Source organism: Pan paniscus, chromosome 10 (assembly GCF_029289425.2).
Source record: "Pan paniscus chromosome 10, NHGRI_mPanPan1-v2.0_pri, whole genome shotgun sequence".
NCBI lineage: Eukaryota > Metazoa > Chordata > Mammalia > Primates > Hominidae > Pan > Pan paniscus.
The window spans coordinates 20,360,712-20,387,140 of NC_073259.2; the positions used below are offsets into that span (position 1 = coordinate 20,360,712).

General features: G+C 39.0%; 2 protein-coding genes across 4 annotated transcripts in view; one reads left to right on the forward strand and one right to left on the reverse strand.

Annotated features, from left to right (window-relative positions):
• PDE6H (phosphodiesterase 6H) overlaps positions 1 to 26,429 on the forward strand; it is a 175,846-nt gene that overhangs the window by 106,314 nt on the left and 43,103 nt on the right. The gene's annotated exons all lie outside the window — the stretch shown is intronic.
• ERP27 (endoplasmic reticulum protein 27) lies at positions 1,688 to 26,228 on the reverse strand. The gene is made up of 7 exons (XM_034935419.2): positions 26,135 to 26,228; positions 25,671 to 25,771; positions 22,587 to 22,724; positions 8,658 to 8,774; positions 4,924 to 5,049; positions 3,234 to 3,431; positions 1,688 to 2,526 (listed from the first exon to the last, which is right to left on the reverse strand). The coding sequence occupies exons 1-7, from the start codon at positions 26,226 to 26,228 to the stop codon at positions 2,479 to 2,481; spliced, it is 822 nt and encodes a 273-aa protein (XP_034791310.2). The 3' UTR covers positions 1,688 to 2,478.

The following is a 26,429-nucleotide window of genomic DNA, read 5'->3' on the forward strand; positions in this document are numbered from 1 at the left end:
TTATAAGATCTGATTTTTTTTTTTTTTTTTTTTTTTGAGACAGAGTCTCTCTCTGTTGCCCAGGCTGGAGTGCAATGGCAGGATCCAGGATCTCGGCTCACTGCAACCTCCACCTCCCAGGTTTAATCGATTCTCCTGCCTCAGCCTCCTGAGTAGCTGGGATTACAAGCCTGCACCACCATGCCCGGCCAATTTTTTTTTTTTTTTTTTTTGTATTTTTTTTTTTTTAAGGAGAGACAGGGTTTCACCATGTGGGTCAGGCTGGTCTTGAACTCCTGACCTTGTGATCTGCCCGCCTTGGCTTCCCAAAGTGCTGGGATTATAGGCATGAGTCACTGCGCCCTTCTAAAGATCTGATCTTTAATAAATGGGTGAATCTTTACAAATTTCTTCTTTCTGAAGTCCCATTCTTTGGTTATGAGACCCCCGGAGCTACAAAGAACAGGACTACCTATGAAGAAGACCGGCAAAAGTAACTGGCAGTTATGAAGAACCACAAGATGACAAGGAAGAATTCAATTCAATACTATACACATACAAATAAGTATATAAAATAACATAATAAAATTGTTATTGAATGTCAGCAAGTAGAAAAATGCATTGTAAAGATGTTAAGACCCATGGGATGTTAAGACCCATGTGGTTTTTGAGGGGAACACTTCAAGAAAAATAATGGAAAAATTAGCACAATATTAAACAAAATGTAGCTCATGGGTCCTACTATAGTTTGGCTTCCAACTATTTTAAGCAAGAAAGAGGAAAAGTTGGGAAAGAATGAGGCGAGAAAAACAATGAAGTAAATCAAATGATAAAAACCAAATGATGAGAGTTAGATTGTGAGTATGGGGGAAAGATGGCTAGATAAAGGGGCTTCAGTGCAGCCAGCAAGTGGTTAAAGGCATGGTTTGAGGAGGGCATCTGGAAGCTGTTAAGAATTTCCACAAAGCGTGGGCAAGAAGAAATAGCTTGCATGGCCAGAGGACCTCAGCTGGATATCAGGAAGAATTTCCCGACCGTAAATGTCAAGAGCTCTCGTTTACAGGATCAAAAGGAGCCTTCTGGGATGTGCCTATCTTAGGAATATTTTTCAGCCTCAAGTGAGAAGCTGTTTGGGTGGTTTTCTGCAGCCCTGGGTTGGACTGTGTGACCTCCACAGAATACCTTGGTCTCGTTGCTGAAGGGCACGCCTTACACTGGGGCTTTCACAGTGTGGTTGCTAGCAGCTGACTCCCGCCCAGGGGCTGTGGAGTTTTCCCCACAGAAAGAACAACTGAGCCTTTCACTCCCTGTTCCTCACTTGGACCAGTCCTTAGGTACATCTGTGGTTTTTCAGCTCTTCAGCACTTAGGCACTTTCCTCCTGAGCCAAGGGACTCCTGGGAACAATGCAGCATCTGTGTGTTGATAGTAACAGCCTATGGGCCAGAGTCACTCAGCCAAGCTCTCCTTTCGCCACACAGGAGCTGGATCACACACCTTACCTGCAATAATCCAAGGCTTAGTCAGCCTCAGCCCGTCCCACTGCCAGTGCCCTGCTTCTCCTATCTGCTCCCCCAACCTTTCACCTAATTTGCTTCCTAGCTCAGTTGCCACATTTGTTCCAATCCTCATGCAGGATGGTCTCTATTTTCCACCCATCCCACCCACAGAGTGAACAATAACATGTTAGTGGCTTATGGTCCGACACTAAACAGTGGGCACTGCAGAGGGAGGAACATGCTGCTTAGTTGGGCAGCTGGGTATTTACAAAAGGTTTGGCCTGCAAAGAGATGCCAGCCTTCTCCTATAACATGATTGCCTTTTATTTATTATGCAGGTTGTTGATTTACATGGGGAGTTGGAGATGCTAACCAAGCATGGAGTTTTCACATGGTCTATTTCTGCTGAGTTCAGGGACTTGGAGACAGCCTTTAACTTCTGGCAAAAAGACAATTTTAGAAAGGTGTTTAAAACCATCCTTTGGTTTTTGATCCTGAGTCAGAGACGGACATGTGCTTATGAAAGAAGGTAGAGTTTCAACCCTTAGGTAACCTTAAAAGAGCAGGAACTATGTTGTGTGTAAGTCATGTGCAGTATACAAACTTGATATTAAATGACAAATTGGAACAATCTTTCTCTAGGAATGCCTCTCTTTCATAGAGGCATCATAGTGAGTCTCTTAAAGCCTTGATCTAGGTGTGTTACAGATGGGCTTACAGAGTATGAATGCACAATAAGAAGGAAATTGGATAGGGAGTGAGGATATGAAGTTTAAAAGAAGGAAGAAGAGAAAATGAGATTTTAAGACAGGAAATGAAGCTCTGTGTGTGTGTGTGCGTGCGCGCGTGTGTGTGCACGTGTGCGTGCGTGTGTGCGCGTGCATGTGTGTGTGTGGTTGGCAGGCCTGGTGATCCTGTTGTTTAGTGTCTCTGAGTTTTGAGTTGTGCCTTTTTACTTTGCATAAAGTAGATACTTGGTCATATGTAGTTCCAAGGAGAAGTCAGAGTTCCACCTTTGGAGTCTTTCCTTCTGATTCACGATTTTCTTTCTGGAAAACATTATAACAATGATATTTAGATTAGTAAACTGAGCTGTTTACTCCTGGAAGTCCTAAGTCCTTCTTTAATTTTTATCTCATGAACCCTTTTATATGAAGTTTGATTTGTTGCCCATTAATGCTTTACACTAAATGCTGAAGTCCAAAATTCAGCCTCTGAATATGCAAGGCCTTTCCAAACATGCTTTTCTAGTTTGAGTCTCACGATATATCCTAACAAGCATCCTGACTCCGGCCACCATATCCTCATAGACTTTTGCTTTTAATCAAATCTAGTAGAGCCCAAATAATTTTTTTAACTTTAATTTTTTTGCTTTTATCTTTGTTTTTAATTGACACATAATAGTTACGTTTTTATGGGGTACAGAGTGATATTTCTATACACGTATACAGCTTGTAATGATCAAATCAGGACAATTAGCATATCCATTGCTTCAAACATTTATCATTTCTTTGTGTTGGAAACATTCAAAATCTACTCTTCTAGCTATTTGAAAATATATAATACATTGTTCTTAATGACAGCCACCCTGTAGTGCTACAGAACACTAGACATTCCTCCTATCTATCTGCACTTGGTATCCATTAACCAACATTTTGCTCTCCTCCCTCTCTGAGCCCAAAGAATTCTTATTCAACAGGAAATAAAAGGGACATAGAAAGAAAACAATTTGCTTTACCTTCAGTCTCACACTTACCAACAATTTTCCACTTAGGAATCCATCACAAAAGTTTTGCACATGCTCTACGGAAACTTCTGCTGTGGGCAGTGTATCCCACTCGTCATCTAGAGTCCGGTAAATTGCCAAAGCTGGCAGTTGAGACTCCTTTAGTTTGAAAAATGATATCACCTTCCCATTTTCTTTCACACCACTGTCCACCAGAATAAAGAGAATCTGCAGTTGTGGAAGTTTGAAAGAGAAAGTTCTATCTGAGGTGAGGTCCAGGGATAAAGAGATACCTTGTAATTGTTGCAGCTCACACTGATTGAATTTATGGTCTGCACCATGCAATTGAAATCTTGAGTTAAAATAAATTTTTGCAGCTGTAACAAAGAACAAAATCATGTCTTTTGTGGGAACGTGGATGGGGCTGGAGGCTATTATCCTTAGCAAACTAACACAGGAAGAGAAAACCAAATATCGCATGTTCCCACTTCTAAGTGGGAGCTAAATGATGAGAACTCATGAACACAAAGAAGGGAACAACAGACACTGGGGTCTACTTGGGGGGTGGAGGGTGGGAGGAGGGGGAGGAGCAGAAAAGATAACAATTTCATGCTGGGCTTAATGCGTGGGTGATGAAATCATCTGTACAAGGAAGTCCCATAACACAAGTTCAACTACGTAATAAGCCTTCACATGTACCCCTGAACTTAAAAGTTAAAAAAAAATGAATTTCCTATTATTTTGTGTTGCTTTGGTGTTTTACCCCTTTGACGAGATTGATTTAATTTTAAGAACATAGAATTGGAAATTACTTTAGTGATTATCTAAGAAAGGAAGTATAGCCTAATGGTTAGGAGCAGAGAGCACGTTTTAAATTCTGCCTCTGGTACTCTCTAGTTACGTGAGTTTGGGCACATTACTCACCCTCTCCGAGACTCAGTTTTCTCATTGGCAAAATGGGCTTTTGGTGGGGGAAATTAAATGAGGTAACGCATTAATATTTTTATTCAGCTTTTGGCCTATAGTAAGTGCTTGATAAATGTAGACTATTTTATATTATTAAATCAAACCTTCAACCCAAAGTAGAAATCTTCTTTATAATATTCTGATCAGATGATTGTCTACTTTCAGTAACACTAAATACTTTCAGTGTTAGAGAACCAACCATCAGAAAGGCGCTTATTTTATTACCAGACAGTTCTCATCATTAGAACAGTCACTAGTTAGGCACAGTAGCCTTGAAGTAGTTGAAGTTTTACTATTTCAGTAATATCAAGCAGAACTTCACAAAGGAGGGGAGGGAAAGAAAGAAATATTCATTGTATATTGAGCAGGTACCAGGTACTTGATAGCTGTTTTATATGAGAAATGAGCCCTGAGGTCTAAATCTCTATGAAATTATGGGAAGGATTAAACAAATGGTGACTTAGAGGTGATTTTGCTTTCAGTCTCTTTGGATCTCTATTTTCTCTCTACTAATCAATGCAGGAAAAAACCCACACTTAATCACTACAGGAAGATATAATTACATATGCCTTTAATATGATAAAATACAACATCTCTAATTTCAAATAATGTGATTTATTATGTCCTACTTCTTGCTTTGCTATCTCCTAACCATAGTTGTTTTCCTTATTTATCTCTGCTTCCTAGCCCCATCTCCCTTTTCCTAGTGTCCTGGAGGTGTGTATGCAATAGGATATTCCCATTCTTGCCTTACCTTCCCCTGGAAGAGCTTGGCTGCCTTCTGGTATCTGTGCGTGTTCTCTTCATACTCTGGGGAGGCCTTGTTCATTATCAGGAGGAGATGAATCTGAATTATGCTGTTGAATAGCCCAATCACAGTCTGGCAAGTCAAAATGTGTTACAGTAGAGTGAAAGAGAGAAAGAATGCATTAGTACCTGGGAAGGAGTGAATAGGTAGATTGAAACATAAATGAGAGCTGGCCACTGGTAACACAAATGGAACTAGCTTCCAAGATGGCTCTCAGTTAAGTCTTACCATCTTGTTTTCATGCAACTGTGTAGATCCTTCCTTCCCACACTGAATGGGGTGGAACTGAGTAACCAAGACAATGTTGCAGAAATGATGGAGTGCGACTTCCAAGGTGAAGTCTTAAAAGACATTATGGTTTCTGCTCTTCTCTCTATCTCTCACTCTGAGGAATACCAGCCCCAGTGTAGGGCACTCAAGCAGTCCTCTGAGGAGAAACGCATGGCCAGGAACTAAGTCCTTCTACTAACAGCCAGCATTGACTTGCTATTCATGTGAGGGAGCCATCTTGGAAGCAGATTCCCAGCTCCAGTTGAGCCTTCAGATGACTGCAGCCCTGACCAATGACCGCAACCTCCCAAGAGACCTCAAACCAGAAGCATCTAGCCCTAGCCACCCCAAATTGGATGACCTGCAGAAACTGCATGAGATTATCAATGTTTTTTATTTGAAACTCCTAAGATTTGGAGTAATCTGTTCTGCAGCAATAGACAACTAATACACTATGTAACATATTAGTCACTTTATTTCAGCCCCCTTTCTTGTTGCAAGACTAGTCAGAGACACTTAAAATGTAGACTTTGTTTGAGTACATATTAGTAGTTCATACTTATTGAGTGTTCATTATGTGGAAGGCACTGTCTCCAACTCTTAACAAATAATAAGTAATTTAATCTTCGAGGTCCCAGTTTTTCAAATGAGGAAATTGAGGCATAGATAGACTAATTCTCCAAGAGTCAAATAAATGGCAGACAGGGATTCACACCAGGTGGTCTAGCTCCAGAGTCCATGCTCTTGATCATCAGGATGGACTGCCTCATGCACAGTGGATAGCAAAACCCCATATAAACAAACTCAATCTCAAATGTGGTTGAACCAATGTATCAAAGGTCAGCAGAAGGTGAGCTCTTCAGGACACCAGAAGCATTGACCTTGTTTTGCTGATTAGAGATGGTGATTTTTCCATGAAGTTGTCAATGACTTAGAGGAGTGGAACAGCCACCAGTCAGACAGAGGAGAAGAAAAAGAGGGGAATCCATGGCACTGGTTCCCTTCATTTCACTGTCCTGAAATAATGCTGCGAGTCTATTTCAAACCAATCTCATCTCTTTTCCCCTCTCCTAAATGCAGAAAGCATTTCTACAAAACTAGTGTGTACACAGGAAGAGAGAGAACACGGTGGGTTAACAAATCTTTGGTCAGAGTCTTAGGAGGATGGGGAAGGGCGCAGCTAGGTAGAATTCTTCCTGATTTTTTACACAATTTTGTAGAGATTCTCCAGCTCTTTTGGCTGCCTACAATATGTAGGCCAGGAGGGCCCAATGGGTCCTTTCCTAAAGATTTCTCCATGGAGTTTAAAATCAAGTTTTAGATTCTTCATTTGGGAGATTGGATGACACATGATTTACTCTTGTTTTACTAAATCCTGCTACTTAAATTTAGAGCATTCATTCACTATTCTAACGCTGAGATGGAGGATAATTCCTGGGAAGAGTAAAGAAATAAAAGCTAAGATGTCAAAAGGTACAGTTATCTTAGCAGAAGGGATTGACCATAGCTGAATGGATTCGTTTAATCCTAACAGACACCTTGACGCCAAGTACTGAGTGTGTGCATTAAAAGTGCGTGGCAGGTCAGGTGCGTGGCAGGTCAGGTGCATGGCTGGGATTTTCTGCCCAGCTGCTACTGGTGCAAACCTTTGCACCAGAAGCAGATGAGAAACAGCTATAGTAGAATGGGCAGTTCTCCAAATGAGAAAAATATTACTTTCAGGAAATAAAAAAAGTAACAATACAAATTGAACTTTCTTCTTTAAAGAAATTCTTACTGAATTTTCTCTTGATATAATCTGCCTTCACTAATAATATGGAACTTAAAAAAGATATGTCATTGCTCTGCGAAATGAGAGACAGATCAGGCATAAGAAACCAGGAAGGTTAGTGCATGCCCCTGCCTTAGCTAGCTTGCAAAATGCCACAACACAGAGGCCATAGCCCAGGGACCATAAGATCATCTTTTCTGGCCCCACATGCAGAAGAACGCCTTTTTGATTATTACTGCCAATACCCCAGGGGCATATGTGTTTGGAGCCTTAGCAGAAGTGGAAATAGAGTCACCAACTCCACAGAGATAAAGATGGTGTGAGAGGTAGGCCAGATTTTAGTCCACAAGAAAAGGGGTGTTTCCTGTTGAAGGCAGTGCAGGGCAATAGACAACCACAGGATTCAGTCACAGGCACCAGTCATAAAAAAGCAAGGACAACTACATAGGCTGTCTCTGAAGCTTGAATTACTAGCCACAGGGCTTTGAAGAAGTTACTTAAATTTTCTGAACTCCCATTTCCTCTACTGTTACATTTTGTCCCTTAAATTATGCCTTTTCTATTTACTCATGATGTGACTTTGAATAATGTTATCAGTTGGATCTTGAATGTTCTCCTCTATAAAATGGACACAATAATTTCCTCTCTTCTACCTCAAAAAAAATCAATATGAGGATTGAATGAAAAAATGAGGATGAAAGGGCTCTGTAAGTTCTCAAAAATCATACCATGCATGTAAAAAACTGGTATTGGAGAATAGAAGGTACAGCATTTTGAGCTGATGTAGATCACTAGAAGTTAATACCCTGTAAGGTTCTGTAATCTATGTCAGGGAAAATAAAGGATGGGACACATAAGATAATTCTGTAGACTGTTATAGTCTATAGAGAGTGTTAGAAGGCCATTTGGTGATCAGGACAGGTGGAGCACCACCTTTACTCAGATTGCATGCAGCATGCAACACCAGAGGAAGACACACCAGGAGAGAAGGCTGAGGCATGGTGAGGGTGTAGGCACGTGCTAGTCAAAGCATGGTTTGCAGCTGCTGCCAGACCAGGAACTGTTTGTTACTGGTCTGCAAGGAGGTACATACAGAAAATGAAATGCTTGTTTAGAAACAATTACAGAAACTTTACATTCCTGTGACATCCAAATATGTGATCAGTGAGCTTCATTTAAAATTTTTTTGTTTGTCTTTCATTTATTCTTATTTTATTTTAGGCACACACCATCATACCTGGCTAATTTTAAAAGTTTTTGGTAGAGACAAGGTCTCGCTATGTTGCCCAGGCTGGTCTCAAACTCCTGGACACAAGTGATCCTCATGCTTTGGCCTCCCACAGTGCTGGGATTACATTTGTGAGCCACTGCACCTGGCCTTGAATTAGTCACCTTAACTGTGCATTCTGGTTCTCTTTCTTACTAGCAGTGTGATAGTTCATTTAACTTTTCTCTGTTTTTTTGCTTAACAGGAACAAGTTAAATCTTAAAAAGGTGTAGGAAGGATAGTAACATAAACAATACAGTATTGTATTGGTCGAAGAATTGGAACTCTGGGAGGAAGAGACCTCTGTTATGAAGACCAGTACCTTCCCTGACTCAGGCTCTGAAGGGACTAAGAACAGGAAGTATTGTTTACCACAGGGTTGTACTCTGTCACCATGTGGAGGCTGTTGATCTCAATGAAACGGCTCAATTTGGTGGCATCAATGCTTTCAATGTCTTCGTCCTCTAAATTCAGTTGTTCATTGTCTACCTGGATAACACAAAAAAGAATGAAGTCACTATTCCATCTTTTTTTCATGTATTGATAAACGTCTTTAGACCCCCATGTGACAGGCACTGATTAAAGCTCTGAAGACCAAAAGATAAGTAAGAGAGTTTCTCTGCCCTAGGGGGACAAACTGTCCTGTAGACTCCAAAAAAGTGAAGAGAAATGTCCCACATGATGTGGCAGGTGTCACCACAGGAGAATCACAGGCCCGCATGTCACCTATGGAAGAGCAGAAAAGCTTCAAGGAAGAAGTTACTCCTGAAAAGTGGCTAAGACTTGATCAGATAAATGAGGATGAGGAAGGAGCTTTAAATAGAGAACAGCATATGCAAATACTGTGAGATGTGAGAGGTTGCGTTCTGGAAGCTGCTGTTAGTTCACTGTGACCCTACCAGATGTGATGTGAGGGTTGCAGAGAGATGAGCTTAGAGGGATAAGGAAGAGCAAATTTGGAAGTGTTCTGAAGCCAAGGCATGTAGATTAAATTCTATCTGAGGGCAAGGGGGGTCATTGGCAAGGTCAGATTTGTATTATATTTATGTACCCTTTTACTGTGAAATAAAACACATGTAGAGAAAAATATAACACAGTATAAACATTTGCTGTAAAGCTCAGCAAATTATCACAGAGAAAACTATTGTAGAACCACCACCCAAGTCAAGAAATAGAATATTGCTAGAACCCCTGAAGTCCTGGTGCTTCCTTCTAGTTTATAATTCATCCTTTTTTTTTTTTGCCAAAGGTATGCTGACTTTTATATTGACCATTTTCATCCTTTCCTTTATACCTTTATAACTTAAAGATGCTTCTTTTAATGCTATAGTTTAGTTTTACCTCATTTTTCACATTAAATACATGTAAACAAACTTCTTTGGCTTAACATTTTGATTATAAGTCATTTATGTTATTGCATGTAGCTGTAGTTTGTTCATCTTCCTTGCTGTATAATATTCCATTGTCTGAATAAACACAATTTATTTATTCATTTTACTACTGATGAACATTGGTTGTTTCTAGTCATTAAGACAATGCCATAATGAACACTTCTTGACTTTTAGTACATATATGCCTCTGTATCCACTGAGCATATACCTCAGATTGGGATTTTTGATTATAGGATATGTATATAGTTAACTAGTAGAAAATGCCAAGCTATCTTCCAAAGTGGATAATTTACACATACCAGTACTGTGTATGACAGGTCCCATTGCTCCACATCCTTGTCAACACTTGCTATTGTCAGTTTTTCTAATTTTACTGATTTTGGTGGATATGGTTATGTCTCAGTGGTTTTAATTGCATTTCTCTCATTAACCACTTAATAATAATTTAAGGATATGAGGACAATTAAAGATAATTATCCTCTTTATGAAGTGTTTATTCATGTTGCTTGCCTATTTTTCTTTTGTCTATCTTTTTCTCTCTGATTTGAACGTGTTTTTATACATTCTGGATATGAGTCCTTTGTTGGTTCTATAATATATATATTTTCTTACTAGGGCTTCTCCTTTAATGGTGAGTGCACATGAAAGAAGGTAATTTAAACATAGTTGAAGTTATCATCTTTATCGCTAATGTGTACTTTTTTGTTTTGTTTTAAGAAATCTTTGACTACACCAAGGTCATGAAGATATTCTCCTATATTTTCTCCTAGAAACATTGTCTTTCACAATAGATCTAAAATCCACTTGGAACTCATTTTTCTTACTTCTTAAAATGGACGCTAAGGTAGGCCAGGTGCAGTGGCTCACGCCTGTAATCCCAGCACTTTGAGAGGCTGAGGCCAGCGGATCACCTGAGGTCAGGAGTTCAAGACTAGCCGGCCAACATGGTGAAACCCTGTCTCTACTAAAAGTACAAAAATTAGCTGGTGGTGCACGCCTGTAATGCCAGCTACTCTGGAGGCTAAGGCAGGAGAATCACTTGAACCCAGAAGGTGGAGGGGAGGTTGCAGTGAGCCGAGAATGCGCCACTGCACTCCGGCCTGGGTGGCAGAGTGGAACTCTGTCTCAAAACAAAAAAATGCTAAGATCCTTGATTTTTGTATTACTCTTCTCTAAAGTGAATATTAAAGTCTCCTTCTTTCTGATTGCTTGCATTAATTGGGGCATTGGTCTTCTACTGTCCTGGGTGTTTCTGGTTCTTAGGCCTTCAGACTCAGACTGGAATCTACATCATTGGTGCTTCGGCCCTCAGGCCTTCAAACTAAAACGCTGGCTCATCTAGGTCTCCAGCTCACAGGCAGTAGATGGTGAGACTTTTCAGCCTTCATATTTGTATGAGCCATTATCTTATTTAAAAAATCTCTTAATATGTATATTCATATATATAATATTTACCACTATATATATAATTTGTGTTATAAAAATAATACAATGTAAAAATGTAATTTTTACTATGTAATATCTATCTATTATCTATCTATCTATCTATCTGTCTATCTATCTATCTATCTATCTATATTACCTGTCTCCTGTTGGTTCTCTTTTTCTGGTGAACAGAGAAACAGAAAAACAGAACCAACTATATTGCAAATAATACTGCCATGCCATTAGTTTACTGCTATTATTGTTATTGACAAATTGATTGGTGAAAACTTTTCTTAGTGTTTGAAGTCTTTTTCCTATTTTATTATATTTTACTTTTAACCTACTATTCAGTTTTGTACATATTTATGGGGTATAGTGTGATGTTTCAATACATGTATACATTGTGTAAATAATCAAATCATAGTATTTAGCATATCTGTTGCCTCAAATATTCTTTGTGATGAGAACATTAAAAAATCCTTTCTTGTAGCTATTATGAAATTACAATACAATATTGTTGACTATACTCACCCTACTGTGCAATAGAATACCTAAACTTATTCCTTTCATCCAACCGTAACTTTGAACTTATTAACCAATTTCTCCCTGTCCCCACTTCCCTCTTCCCTCTTCCGTCACCACTTCCCCCTCCGCTCCCCAGCTTTCCATAACCAGTATTGTGCTCTCTACTTCTATAGATCCATTTTTTAGATTGCTTGTATGAGTGAGATCACGTGGTATTTGTCTTTCTGTACAAGGCTTATTTCACTTAACATAATGTCCTCTGGGTCTATCTGTGCTCCTACACATGACAGAATTTCATTCTTTTTTATGGCTGAATAGTGTCCATTGTGTATATGTACTGCAATTTCTTTCTCCATTCATCTGCTCATGGACATGTAAGTTGATTCCATTTCTTGGTTATTGTGAATAGTGCTGCAATGAACATGGAAGTGCAGATATCTCCTCAACATACTATTGATTTCATTTCCTTTGGATGTATATCCAATAGTGAAAGTGCTGGATCGTATGGTAGTTCTATTTTTAAATTTTTGAGGAATGTTCATACTGTTTTCCATAATGGCTATACTAATTTACATACCCATTAACAGTGTATAAAAATTCTTTCTCCACATCCACACCAGCGTTTGTTATTTTTTGTCTTTTTGATGATAGCCATTCTAATTGGGGTGAGGTGATATCTTATTGTGGTTTTCCAGTTTTTAATTAAAAAAATGTAGAAAGCAACCCCTGACCTGACCTATGTGCTCCTTTTCTCCCCAGAATGAGCCTATCGCTGTCAGAGATGTTTGAGCCAGAGTAACTCCATCTTGAATAGGGGCTAGGAAAAATGAGCTGAGACCTACTGGGCAGCATTCCAAGATGGTTAAGGCAGTCTAAGTCACAGGATGAAATAGCAGGTTGGCACAAGATACAGGTCATAAAAACCTTGCTGATAAAACAGGTTGCAGTAAAGAAGCTGGCCAAAACCCACCAAAATCAAGATGGTGAGGAGCATGACCTCTGGTCGTCGTCCCTGTTACCTTCCCACCAGCCCCATGACAGTTTACAACTGCCATGGCAATGTCAGGAAGTTACCTTATATGGTCTGAAAAGGTGAGGCATGGATAATCCACCCCTTAGTGCATATAATCAAGAAATAAAAAAAAAAAGGACAACCAGCAGCCCTTGGGGCTGTTCTGCCTGTGGGGTAGCCATTCTTTCATTCCTTTACTTTCTTAATAAACTTGCTTTCACTTTACTCTGTGGACTCACCCTGAATTCTTTCTTTCGCAAGATCCAATAACCCTCTCTTGAGGTCTGGATCAGGACCCCTTTTCACTAACATCTTTCTGGAAACCATGGAAGGAACTATAGTGAGGAAACCCCCTGACCCAAAGACTAACTTCGGGTAAGTGATGGGGTTCAGTTATATCATAAATTAAGGATCATTCCATGTTTTTATGTTTCCAAGATATAAAATCCTATTATCTGGCCAATTTTAAATTTGTAAGTAGCAAAAAATACATAGAAATCTATACATTTCCTCCTTAGAAGGTTCTAAATGCACTCATAAATTTGATATGTAGAATTTTTATCATTCAGTTCAAAATGTTTCCTAATTTTTTGTTCTTAATTCTTCTCTAAACTATTAGTTATTTAGAAGTGTATTTCTTAATTTTAAAATGTAAGATTTTCTGGTTATATTCTTATTGATTTCTAGCTTTATTTTTACATTTTATTTTTATTATTTGTGTCTTTAAAATTAAGTATATTTTACAGTTTTTGAATACAGTATTCTATAAATGTTTATCAGGTCACTTGGTGAATTTTATAGTTGAAGTTTTCTATATCTTTCTTTTTTTTTAACCAGCTTATTTTATTTAAAAGAGTGTTGGGGCCTGGCGCGGTGGCTCACGTCTGTAATCCCAGCACTTTGGGAGGCTGACATGGGTAGATCACAAGGTCAGGAGATCGAGACCATCCTGGCCAACATGATGAAAGCCCATCTCCACTAAAAATACAAAAAATTAGCCGGGCATGGTGGCATGCACCTGTCGTCCCAGGTACTCAGGAGGCTGAGGCAGGAGAATCGCTTGAACCTGGGAGGCAGAGGCTGCAGTGAACAAAGATCACACCACTGCACTCCAGCCTGGGCAACAGAGCAAGACTCTGTCTCCAAAAAAAAAAAAAAAAAGTGTTAAATTTTTCTATTATGTTGTGGCTTTAACCATCTTTTTATTCAATTTTGTCAGTTTGTGCTTATATAGTATCAGGACATGTATTTGATAAATGCAAATTTAGAATTATTAAATCTGTCTGGCAAATAGAAACTGTCATTATTAACTGTTATTCTTTATCTCTAGGAATGCTTGTTGCCTAAAAGTCTACTTTGTTTGGTATTAATATATTCATATCAGCTTTCTTTTGAAAGTGTTTGCATGGTATAGCTCCATCCTGTGTTTTACTTGTGTCACTTGTAGAAGGCACATTGTTGCATTTTTCAATCCAGCCTGATAATCTTTGTCTTTTAATTGGATTATTTCCATGAAATGAAATTACTGGTGTATTTAATTATGCATTTTCCATTGGTTCTATGTGTTCCAAATGCTATTTTTCTTTATTTCTGTCCTACTTTTGAATTGACTGAGTACTTTATATTATTTTCTTCTTTCCCTTTATTGGCTTAGAAGTTACATAGGCTTTAATTATTCTCTCAGGGATTGCCAGAATACATTATACAACATGCATTTTTTTTTCACTTCTCAGAACCTAGTATTAATTGGCAATTTCAGCTACTTCTTGGACAATGCAAACATTAGAATATTCAAATACAGTTTATCTCTTTTAAATTCAATTTTCTGGCTCTACATTCAAGACTTACACATGATTAGTGTCATGTGTTTTAATTCCAGATCTCACAGGATATTATTATTTTTGTTATATCTTCAATATACACTGACATTTATGCACATATTTGCATTTTAGCTTCTCTTTATTTATTCCTGTATTTTTTAGCTTCTGTGTGGGTTTTCTCTCCTCTGCTTAGAGAAGACCTTTTACTATTTTCCTTAGTATGAGATGGAGGTGTTCAGTGACAAATTCTCCCAGTTTGGCTGTTTAATATATATTTATTCACCTTTTATTTTTGAAGGCTGTTTTTGCTGGGGGTAGAATTCTAACGTTGGCAGTGATTTTCTTTCAGTATTTGAAAGATATAATGCTTTGTATTCTGCATTCCACTGTTGCTATTGAGAAGTCAGCTGTGAACCTTATGGTTGTCCCTTTGAGAGTATTTTGATGATAGTCTCTCTTTTCTCTGACTTCTTTTAACATTTTATCTTTTGTTAAGTTTTAGATGTACTATGGCATGGCTAAGAGTGGATTATGCATATTCCACATGTATATATATTTGCATATGTGTAGACGTATGTGTGTATATTTGTGTGTGTGTGTGCGTGTGTGCGTGTGTGTGTGTGTATATATATATATGTATATCTAAAATCACTCTAATTTAATTTCAGGGGCTGAAATGATTTGCATCTGTGCTGCAGCCCTCGAGAGGGCTTATCTACTATGATTCATTCCTGTTTTTAGGTACAGCTCTGTAGGATTCAAAGGGGATGTGAAAGGTGTTGTACTAGATTCACCTCCTATTTCCCCTTGTGAGGCCTGGACTCCAATATTTAATTTTCAACTCCTGAGGATCTCAAAATGCAAATTTATTTCTTAGCTTCTGGGCTGCTTCTAGAACTGACCAAAGCCGTCTAGACAAAAAGCAGTCCTCAATGCAGGGTTCATCTTTTTTGGTTTTCGTCTTCTTCCAGATCTTGACCTAGATATTTTCCCTCTTTTACTGGCTCTCTAATGCCTTCAGGCACACACACGCGCACACACACACACACACACACACTTACACACACATTCATGCACACACATTTTAACTTTTAAAAATAGTCTTTGGTGGAAAGGATTGTCTAGCTACATGATCCATTATCCCAGATTTGTATTTCAGAACACCCTTTCCACCACACTCAGATATATTGAAAGATAGGACTTCATTCTTCCAATCATTGTTCTCAGTTTTCTATTTCCTCACCCCAATCTACTCATACCCATAAAGACACAAAGATAGTGCCTCCACCATCCATAGATAGATCCACGCCTATAGATAAAATTATTAATATCAGCTCCTGAACAATTTTGTCCATTTCCTACAATAGTTTGCATCACTTTTGAGATCCTTAGGCCATCTGCTCTTGGACATCTCCTTAACCCTTTCCCCTCCATGTGCTATCTGTATAGGTCCTGCCCAATCAGATCTTGCCTTGGATCAGAACCACCCTTTTTTCCCCAAGGTACTTTCTCCTAGTCTACCTGGTAAAATGAGAAGCAAATCTCATGTTAGTTAAGGTAGGAGGGAATTCAGGCAAAGGGAAATTAAAGTCACTAAACAGCAAGAATCTAAGATTGCTCTTTATTGTCATCCCGGTGATGATTCCTATTTCACCTCTTTTCTTCAAGAGGGTCTCCCATTGGGATAACTAAAAGCAATAAGAACTCTGGAGATGCACAATGCACCCCTTATGGTTAATTTTAATTCTGGATAGATCTAGTCATTCTCTTCCAATCCATTTATTTAATAATTATTTGCCGAGTGCCTGCTATATGCACTGAGGCATAAAATTGCAGCCATTCATTCAGATGACAATTTAAGCACTCTTTATTTTGGGACTGCTTTATACAATTTAAATTTATGAAATAAATAAATGTTGAGGTACAGAAAAGTTTGTATTTCTAAAAAAGAATTTTGAAACAAATCAAAACCACAGGGTAAAAATGAACTCCTTGTGTATATTTAATTGTTTAAAAATTCACAAAGTTTTGAGTAGAAAGCTTGGGAAAAAACAAAACAAAACATGAAAGCAAGAGAAAAGGTCTTAGGTAGATCCTTGCCCACCCTCCTACCACCTCCTTCCCCTTCCCTTGCCCATATCAGGACGAATGAGTAAAGAAATAAAATGAGCACACAAAAAAATAATATTTGCAGCTCCTCTAGATACTTAATGCTGCTACCGACCTGTATTTCCAGCTGGCACGTCTCCTTCATACTTAAGGCTTTGCTATTGCAACCACCAAAATCATCATCATTATCATCACAATCAGGACTCGTTTAACATTTGATGTGTCTAAATGCTTCCTGACTATTTTTCTAGGAATTCCTAGGTCTGGTGCCTGCGCCTCAGCTCACATCGCTGTGCATGGACCAATAATCCCCCCCTCCCTGTACTCTTTTCCGGGCAGTCCTTCATACTTCCCAGAACAGGGAGAACAGGAAAAGCCAGTTACTCTGGGTATTTCTGGACTTAAAGAATGCACTAAATTGGAGGCAGAGGATGTTAAGTGGTGATAACATTCTCTAAGAAGCAAAAGAGCTTTAATAAAAGCCACCCTCCTGCAGTCTCTCCAGTTTGTTGTACTTCTTTTAAGAAAACATGCCTGATCTTTCATTATTTCTTAAACTAATAAACTCTGGAACATTCATGTTTAGGGTTTCTGGAAGCAACATTTGAACAGGAAATCTCCCTCTGTAAAGGGAATTATTTGCATAATGGACTGGAAAGAAAATCCAACCCAGGAACCAAGAGTTGGAAAAACCTTTTAAAATGTCTTTTTTCAGTTTTATGGAAAGAATTTTACTTAAAATATCATATTTTTATTTCAGAGAAAAGAGGCAGCAGAAGAAAAACAGAAATAGTAAACTGGAAAGATTGCTACCTTAAAACATAATTTTGAGTTTCCTCAAGAGTATCTGAAGTAGATTTTTTGTTGTTGTAGACACTACATCATACCAATCACTCATTTTCTGTTCATTAGTATTTCAGCTATATTCATTTGAATTCCCATGGAATTTTCTAACAACCCAGATTTTTATAAAATGTATTAAAATTGTCTTAGTTTATGCCACAGTTATAGTATTAAATGTCTTTGGTGGCACTGAGAAATCATTTGTTAAACAAAGGTCCTCATGTCCTCAGTTTGTTTTTTTTAAGCTGTTCAGCTTATCATATATTTAGTAAATATATACTTTAAAAAAATGTTTCATCATGGACACAGGTAGGGGAACATCACACACCAGGGCCTGTCGGGGGATCGGGGGCTGGGGGAGGGAGAGCATCAGGACAAATAGCTAATGCATGCGGGGCTTAAAACCTAGGTGATGGGTAGATAGCTGCAGCAAACCACCATGGCACACGTATACTATACAACAAACCTTCATGTTCTGCACATGTATCCTGGAACTTAAAGTAAAATGAAATAAAATAAAATAGAATAAAATAAAAAATGTTTTATAATCTGACATATCTTCTTGCATTTCTTATCAGTTTATTCTCATGCACGAGTTTCTTCTGATTCTCTTTGTCTGGTGAGGTGTATTTCTTATAATAGTTACCCAATAAATAACTGTAAAAGGAATAAAGGATGACTGCACTGTGTTTTCATTACTATCCCATTAGGTCAAAGTTAGGTTAATTATGTTTCTTTAAATAGTAGTGACTGAAAAAATCCAAAGCAGGGTAAACATTCAAATAATATTTCAAATTCCATTTTAGGACAGGCTCATAGTTTATTTAACCTGGGAGTTACATCTCTGCTAGGGCAACAATAAGAGTCCTGTTGAAAAATTTGAGAGTTTATATGCTGTTACACTCACAAAAGACAGGCTGTGCCCTCACACAGCAAGACTGTTATATGCAACTTATTATGGTTTCATGAATTTTACCTAAATTCTTCCTGATTACTTTTATATAGTTGGCCTGCACTATTTTTGGAGAATATTATGTTGCATAAATACAGCACTGGCTGGCCTTTTATTGCTCCAACATTTCAAGCATGAGTAATATCCATTTATTGTTATTTTTTCAGTTAATCATTATTTCAGCTTATTTCTAAATATGTTCTTCAAATGGAAAATTTTGTAAATTTAGACAATATATAATGTCTAGATTAAATCTTGATACATAATTCTGCAGTTTGATTAAGGAGTGCTAGGAGGCTAGAGGAATAATTTAAGAGAAAATAGTTGAAAGAAAAAAAGTAGGCTTTAGAATGAGGGACATTAGATAGAATTCAGTGTAAAAACGAAGTTTTTCTTCAGGGTCAAGTGCTTAAGAAAGCCACTATAGTATAGTAAAAAGGGTATGATTTGTAGTCAGCAATGCTGGGTACGAATCAGACATCTGTTACTTCATAGTTGTGAGATTTTGGGCAACTAAACCATTCTCTCATGGAAATTTCTTTATTAAAAATGCGGGAATAATAAAAATTACTTCATCAGATTCTTGTGTGAATTAAATGGTCAAATATTGTAATAGTGCCTATCATAGATTAGGCTCTGAAAACAAACAAGCAAACTGAACAAAATGGATCCAGAAAATTTTCAATAGGTTCACGTTTCCCAGTGTAAAATAGGATAGTCTTGGTTGATGTTCCCTTTTCAAAAAAAAAAAAAAAAGTGCTCCAAACTCTTGAATAATGGTCCTATTAAAATATGTACTAAAGTTTTGAAAGTGTAAACTGTGAAAAAAATATTTATCTGAAAGCTGGCATGACAAAAGTTGAGCTTCTTCCAGCTCTGCCAGTGAAGTAGGGCAGGAACCAGTTTGTTTGTTTTCTGGTATGGCACATAAATAATCTTGCCCACAGAGGTCCCAAGAGTTCATTTAGACTAGGTCCGTCACTAGCGGTAAACAAAAAACAGATGTTAAAGAAGACTGAAAAACTGAGAAGTCATCAGTGAAGCTTTATGAGGAATAAATTGTAAGCAACGCCAGTGCTCCTGTTAGAGGATGTTAAACCTGTAGAGATGTTGTAAGCATCGGCACTTGTTTTTCTTCCCCATGTGCGTATCTTGGTGGTACTAAGCCTTTTAAATCAGGCCTTATAAGACCGACAAACGAAAAACTGAGAAAGAAGTAGGTGTGGAGTGTAGCTTATTAGAATTTTTGTATTTTTCTACCAGTGGTTCAATGGCAACACGAAAGGCATTTGCCTAACCTTCCATATATATATTCCTCATCAAAGCTTTTCACAGAAGAATTTGATTTAATCTTATTTCACACTGGTGAGAATGCGAACCAGCAACCACTGTGCAGGTGGGAAAGGGGTTGCTGAAGGGAGCTTACACAACTTCAGACGTGCTTTTGGAGGTGAGTTTAGTTCCCCAAGCACCTTCCGAGTGCCTTTAAGGTGCCAGAGGTGTATTATAGCCCTTTGAATACAAAGATGAATAAGTCATCGTTTCCAACCTTGAATAGGTCATGGCCTAAGAGGGTAATAGAGGAGACAGATACGTAAATATATGATATGAATTATAAAATGGTATATGAAAATAGAGATAAGGAGTTACATATAGAGGAATGCTTAGGCCCATTTGGAGATTCCAGAGATATTTCCTGAAGGGTAACATTCCTGAACTGATTCACTGGAGTATGAGAAGGAGTCATCTGGGTGAGGCTAGGTGAAAGGGGACCCTTGGCGGGTGGTGGCATTCTAGACAGAAGGAATAGTCTAGGCAAAATCATGGAATTGGATGATCATTATGTGTATAGTTGGCTACTGAGAGGGTAAAGCCCAGGGTGGAAGCTGGATGGAAAAAGGACTAGAGAAGCAGGCAGTGGGGCAGGCCAGCAAAGCCTATTTGTAACGTTAAATATCTCATTTTTGATTTTTTAAGAAATAAGAAATATTGAAGAGTTTTAAAGAGAAGAGTGCTATGGCCAAATTTCTATCTTAAATACATCGTTGTGATACCATTTTAGAAACTGTATATAAAGTAGTAAAAGGAGATCTGTTCAGAAGCTAATGAAATTGCTTATGCTTAGGCTAAGAGCCTAAATACACAATGAGGTAGAAGGAGTGGAGGAGAATACAGACTCAAGATAGAAGATAACAACTGGCAAAAATGTAAGACCAAATGAGCATAGCCACTTAATAAAATAGTATCTTAGATGGAGGAATATGATTAGCAGGTGCAGACAATAAACTCAGTTTTGAACATTTTAAGAGTATAGTGCTTATGAGGGTATATACCCAGCAAACATTTGAATCATGAGAGAAGTCCAGACTAGGGATAAAATATTCTAAATGCTCAGCAAGCACATAATAGTGGAATACGCAAAAGAATTGTACTTCTTAAGAAGAACATATTCATTCATTCATTCATTGATTCGTTCATATATTCATTCTAAACAAATACTTAGTGAGCACCTACTGCACAGCAGGCACTGTTCTAGGCTCTGTGGATACACTGAACAGAACAGTGTTTGCCTTCACATAGCATGGGTTCCATGACCCAGACTGTAAAAAGTGTTGGGTCAGGCAGCATTGTAGATACAGGAATAGAAGGTCTCAAAGAGACTATAAAAGCAGCAGGAGGATCAGGAGAAGTAGTTTCCTAGAATTCAAGGAAAGAGAGAACATTAAAAAGAAAGAAGTCATCGCTAACATCAAACATGACAGAAATGTTGAGTAAAATAAGACCTAAAAAGGGTTCATTGAGTTTGGCAATATGGAAGCCATGCAGACCTGGATAAATGTAGTTTTAATGGTGTGATGGGGGCATAAACTAGATAGTAGTGTCTAGTTTAGAGAAAGACAGTACAAAATACACTTAAAAGAAGTTTCAATGAGAAAAGAAAGGGAAAGAAAGGATGGAAACTAGAAGGGGCACGACATTCAGTCCCGAAATACTGAAAACTTTTTCTTTCGCATCAATTTACTCTTTTTCAGTGGACTCTTGATATTCCACCAACAAGTAGAACTCAATGACCAATGAAAGCATCAGAAATCCCTATTTCTGCACATGACCTCACTATTCCTAGACACCCTGGCTTTAAGCTTTGCCTGCTTTCCATAACTGTGATATCTAATGATCACAGGATCTTCCTCTTCTTTAATTTCTGTTGCTACCTCTCTACTACAGACTCTTAATACTTCTCACATGGTCTATTTTGTCAGCCTAACAAAAGCTCCCTCTTCTCTTGCCTTTTAACCTAAAAATCCATCCTCCGCCTTGCTGTCAAAATAATCTAATAAAACACATTTCTGTTCATGTTACTCCCCTGATGTAAAGGCTTTAGGGGCTTTCCAGTAACAGCCAAATTCAGGACAAACTCATTAAAGTGGTATTCTATTTCTTCCCCACAATATGATTTTAATCAAGTTTCTTTCTCTTATATTCATTTTCCCCAATGTGTACCCTGGGATCCAGTGAGATTGGCCTGTTTATTGTTTCCTGAGTTTTTTCCCGTTGGCCATGAATTCTTTAGCTTGTCTAAACTTATCTATCCTTCAAGTTTCAATTCTGTTGTCTTTTTCTTTTCTTTTTTTTCAGAATTCCCACACTGCTTCTATCCTTTGAACTGTGATAAAACTTTACCCATAGTGATTCTCTTTGTATTATAGATACTTGCATATTATATATACAATACCTACCATACTTAAAGATCTATGAGACTGGAGAATATATTTAATATGTTTTTATTATCGGTATCTTGCATAGGGCATACAGGAAGTATTTAATAAATGTTTGAAGAACATAAATGAACTCCTCAAAATATTTAATATAAAAATTTTGGAGCTCAAAGTGACCTTAGAGATAATACAGTCTAACTCTTTTATTTTATAAAGGAAAGAATTGGAGATAAAAAATGTTAAGTGACTGCCCAAAGTCATGTGGCTGTTGAGCGACAAAGCAGTACCACAAATTCCATTCCCTGGCTTTCAGTCCTGTCCTCTTTCCATTTCATTACAGTACCTGTTTGGGAAGCTTGAATTGAGTCATCATCCTTGTCAACAATGTCCCTGAATTTGGTACCATCATTAGTGTAAAAGACATAGAGTCCTTTCCAGTCTCACAAGTTTATGAGTCCACAACCCAATGAAAATCTGGGAGAAAGCTCAAGCTACCCACCCAACTTACCAGGCGAAAGAGGCAGATGCTGTTCCCAGTGATGTTGTAGTGTGTCAGAACCTCAGAATCAGTGCTGATCCCAAATGACACGCCTGGGAATTTTTGCACCATGCTATGGAGTATGGGCACTGCTGGTATTTCTAAATCCTAAAAACAAGAGAAAAAATAACACCACAGTGGTTATTTCGAAGGGCAGAGACAAACGATAGGCAAAAGAAATATGCTATGATGCTTACCAGAAATCATAGATTTGATTTACTGCCCAGTAACACATGATTTACCCCTAACAATTCAGGTTTAACTGGCAGTGACATTCTTGAATTTTCCAGGCTCTGTAAGTTAATAGGTAACCACGAAATTGTAGCTGAGCCTGAGACTCCTGTCAGGCCTTGTCATAGAGCTTGAAGTTTACTAGGGGCTGAGAGAGACCTCAAAATCATAAAGGCCTGCCTAGTTTGGCTACACTGTTGTAGATACATATGAGAAGCAACTCTTCTGGGAACAATTTGTTTAACGGTGAAATAGCAAACAAACTAACATAACCAACTCTATTTTTGTTTAAAGGGCATTTATTTACTCATTCCTGCATGTAGGTTAGAATAATTTTAGAGCACTGAGATAATATGCAAAAATAGGAGTTACATAGTTTTTAAAACTAACTCTGGGATTAAAGGAAAACTATGTAAACAACTAACTATGTTGTGCTACAGATGTATAGGTGCCTTGTGACCTGACCAAGGACAAAGAAGTTCCCAACTTCCTGAGACCCTTGCTGGGGCCCAGATGCCTATGGTTGCCGGTTATCACTTGATCCCACCTCCCTCCTCTTCACCCTGCCCTTAACATACAAAGAACCTAAAACTGGTAGTGACTTAACATGTACTTTATTTATTTTGACACAGAGTCTTGCTCTGTCACCCAGGCTAGAGTGCAGTGGCAAAATTTTGGGTCACTGCAACCTCTGCCTAACGGATAGTTGTGCCACAGCCTCCTGAGTAGTTGGGACTACAGGTGTGCGCCACCATACTTGGCTAATTTTTTCTGTATTTTTATTAGAGATGTGGTTTTGCTATGTTGCCCAGGCCAGCCTTGAACTCCTGAGCTCAGGCAATCCACCTCCCTCAGGCTCCCAAAGTGCTAGAATTACAGGTGTGAGCCACTGTGCCCGGCCAAGATGTACTTTAGGATGCTAGTCCACTGTCTTCTTGGTTTACTGGATCTTCAGATAAACTGGCTTTTCCTCCCACCGGCTCTTCCTCTTGAGTTTTGGCTTTGGTTACATTTGTGGATGAAAGGAAAAAATGCAAAAATATGAAATAGACGCCATCAAAAGGGCCAAAAAAGAAAAAAAGAAACATAAAACAATTAAAATGAAAGCTTAGAAGTTTTAACAAAAGTTTATGCAGGTTATGGAAGGACAGTCCCTCTCTTGCCACTGTAGATAAGCCTGAGCTTTGCACATGAAGATGCTGTTCACGCATTCAACTCTGCAGCCCAGGCCTGCAGGAGGGAGCAGAGAAGCCACTTGCAAACAGTGATTCCAGGCCTTCCATAGAGGCTGGCATCATTTTCCCTGCTGTCACGGGACCTTTATCCATAGTAGCTCCAGGAAATTAACAGGAACAAACATGTTCTACCCTGCAAGTCCCCAGGCTGAAGGAGGAGATGTGCAAGGAGAAAAGAAGATGGCCAGTTGATATGGTTTGGCTGTGTCAAACCTAAAATCTCATCTTTAAATGTAATCCCCTTAATCCCCACATGTCAAGGGTGGGACCAGGTGGCAGTAATGGGATGATGGGGGCAGTTTCCCCCATGCTGTTCTCGTGATAGTGCATGAGTCACAAGATCTGATGGTTTTTTAAGCGTCTGTCATTCCCCTGCTTGTGCTCATTCTCTCTCCTGCCATCCTGTGAAGAGGTTCCTTCTGCCATGATTGTAAATTTCCTCAGGCCTTCCAAGCTATGCTGAACTGTGATTCAATTAAAACTCTTTCCTTTATAAATTATCCAGTTTTGGGTATGTCTTTATTGGCAGCATGAGAACAAACTAACATACCCGTCTTGCATCTGGGGTCAAGCAGAGGGAGCTGGTATCTACTCTTCTAGAGGCCGTGAACAATAGTTAATTGAGGCCTCCTCTCTTATTCTGCTCCTTCAGATGGAATTGCTGGAGGGCAAAATGATGGCATCTGGCGGCTGTTTAAGTTATTGCACACTCCTCCAGTTCCATGCTCTTGCCCCTTCCCCGTCTTTCTGACGGTGTTTTTGTCTACAGCTCAGATTTCTCATTCCTGAAAAAGGTAGTCCCTGTCTTTCTCCCTGACTTGCATCTCATTGCAGTGATTTCCAACTGTGTACGCAGAACTGACAGGGTAATCAGGAGTTGTAACTGAGAAATGGAAACAGACAAGAAGGTCTGCCATGAGAGAGTAGGGGCTTGATCAGCTGTGAGGATTTCCAGATGCTACCACCAGAGAAAGATGAAAATGCTGGAATGAGGCAGTCTCATTTATGGCTGCCTTTGTTAGCCAAGAAGATAATCTGGAAGATGGAGGTTAACACCTTGAATATACAAAATGCCATCCTTTTCCAACATTTCAGACAAGGCAAAGAGAAAGAAGGAGAGTCTACCATATTTGGGGGAAAGGCTTTAAAAGGCTGTGCACTGACTAATGTCCAGGACGTTTGGCATCCTGTAAACAGTGTTGCTGGATGATATAAATTGGGTTCACTCTGGCCCCTGCCTATTCATAGGGTGCTATGAGAGTATAGACCAAATGTGTTTAGGACAATGGTAGGGTTCCGTGAAGGCATTCTTTCTGCAGATACTGACTTGATCTTCAAAGCATCCATAGATGAGGAGATGCAGCCCACAGGCTCAGAACTCTTGAAGTAAGTATGAGAAAGATATAATTTAGAGACTGGGAATGTCTGAAAGTAAGAGGTCCCAATGGACAAGATGAAATCAAACTGCGTGGCTGTCTCCCTTTACCCCCACTTCTAATGCAGTGCCATCTGCCAGCAGGTGGCTGCTGTGGTTCCCTTGAGGTAGAACATTTCTGGCTCTTAGGGGAATTGCAAGTAGGGAACTAACCTGGAAGAAGCCTATGACAGCCACCTCAGTGGCAGCAATGAATTCCATGGCAGCTGAGACATCTGCGAGCCACGTGGGTTCCTGGGCAGCACCAGGACCATCTAGAGAGAGAAGCAGAAGATGTCAGGGTACTGAGGCAAGAAGAAGCAGCTCTAAATAATGAGGGCATCTATACCTTTTATCTCTATACTAAGGGCAAGAAGAGCACAATTTATAGGAGTACTGTTGGCATTCCAAGGCATAATATTTTTACTAACATATGGAAGGTGACCCTACTGATGATCTGTCTCTGAAGGATACTGCCAGACTTCCCTGCTCTCTACCAGGCAAAATGCATCTTATCCAGGATTTCCTGGAAAGCTTTCTAGGTGTGGAGGAAAAGTACCCAGAGAACCACCATGCTCCCTTTCCTTCTCCTAATAACACTTTCACACTATAGCCACCCAACTACATTTTTCTTTTACCTGAGGATTTCTCAACTTCTGCAGCAACTTCTGCAGCCAGCTCACACGTGAGGAGAAATAGGAGGAACATGAACCTGGACGGGGCAGCTTCCATTGTCCCTCTCCTGCTCCTGCTCCAACCCTGGACTATGTGTTGGGGAGGCCGACTCAGGGCAGCCCACTCTGTAGCTGATTGGCTGTGGGGTTGTTAGGGCTTTGGGAACTTTGCAGCTGGCTCCAGGGGAGCCTTCAACTTCTGAGATAAAAGACCAAGGTTAGTAATAGGGACTCAGAACATAACCAACCAGAAGAAAGT

What these genes read in the sequence shown, in the direction of transcription:
- ERP27 (XM_034935419.2), bottom strand. Translation starts at nt 26,228, where the DNA reads ATGGAAGCTGCCCCGTCCAGGTTCATGTTCCTCCTATTTCTCCTCACG. An exon ending in TGACAGAGTACAACCCTGTG is followed by an intron (nt 5,050 to 8,657) that starts GTAAACAATACT and finishes TTGACTTGCCAG; the next exon opens with ACTGTGATTGGGCTATTCAA. An exon ending in TCCTAAGTGGAAAATTGTTG is followed by an intron (nt 2,527 to 3,233) that starts GTAAGTGTGAGA and finishes AATGTTTTCCAG; the next exon opens with AAAGAAAATCGTGAATCAGA.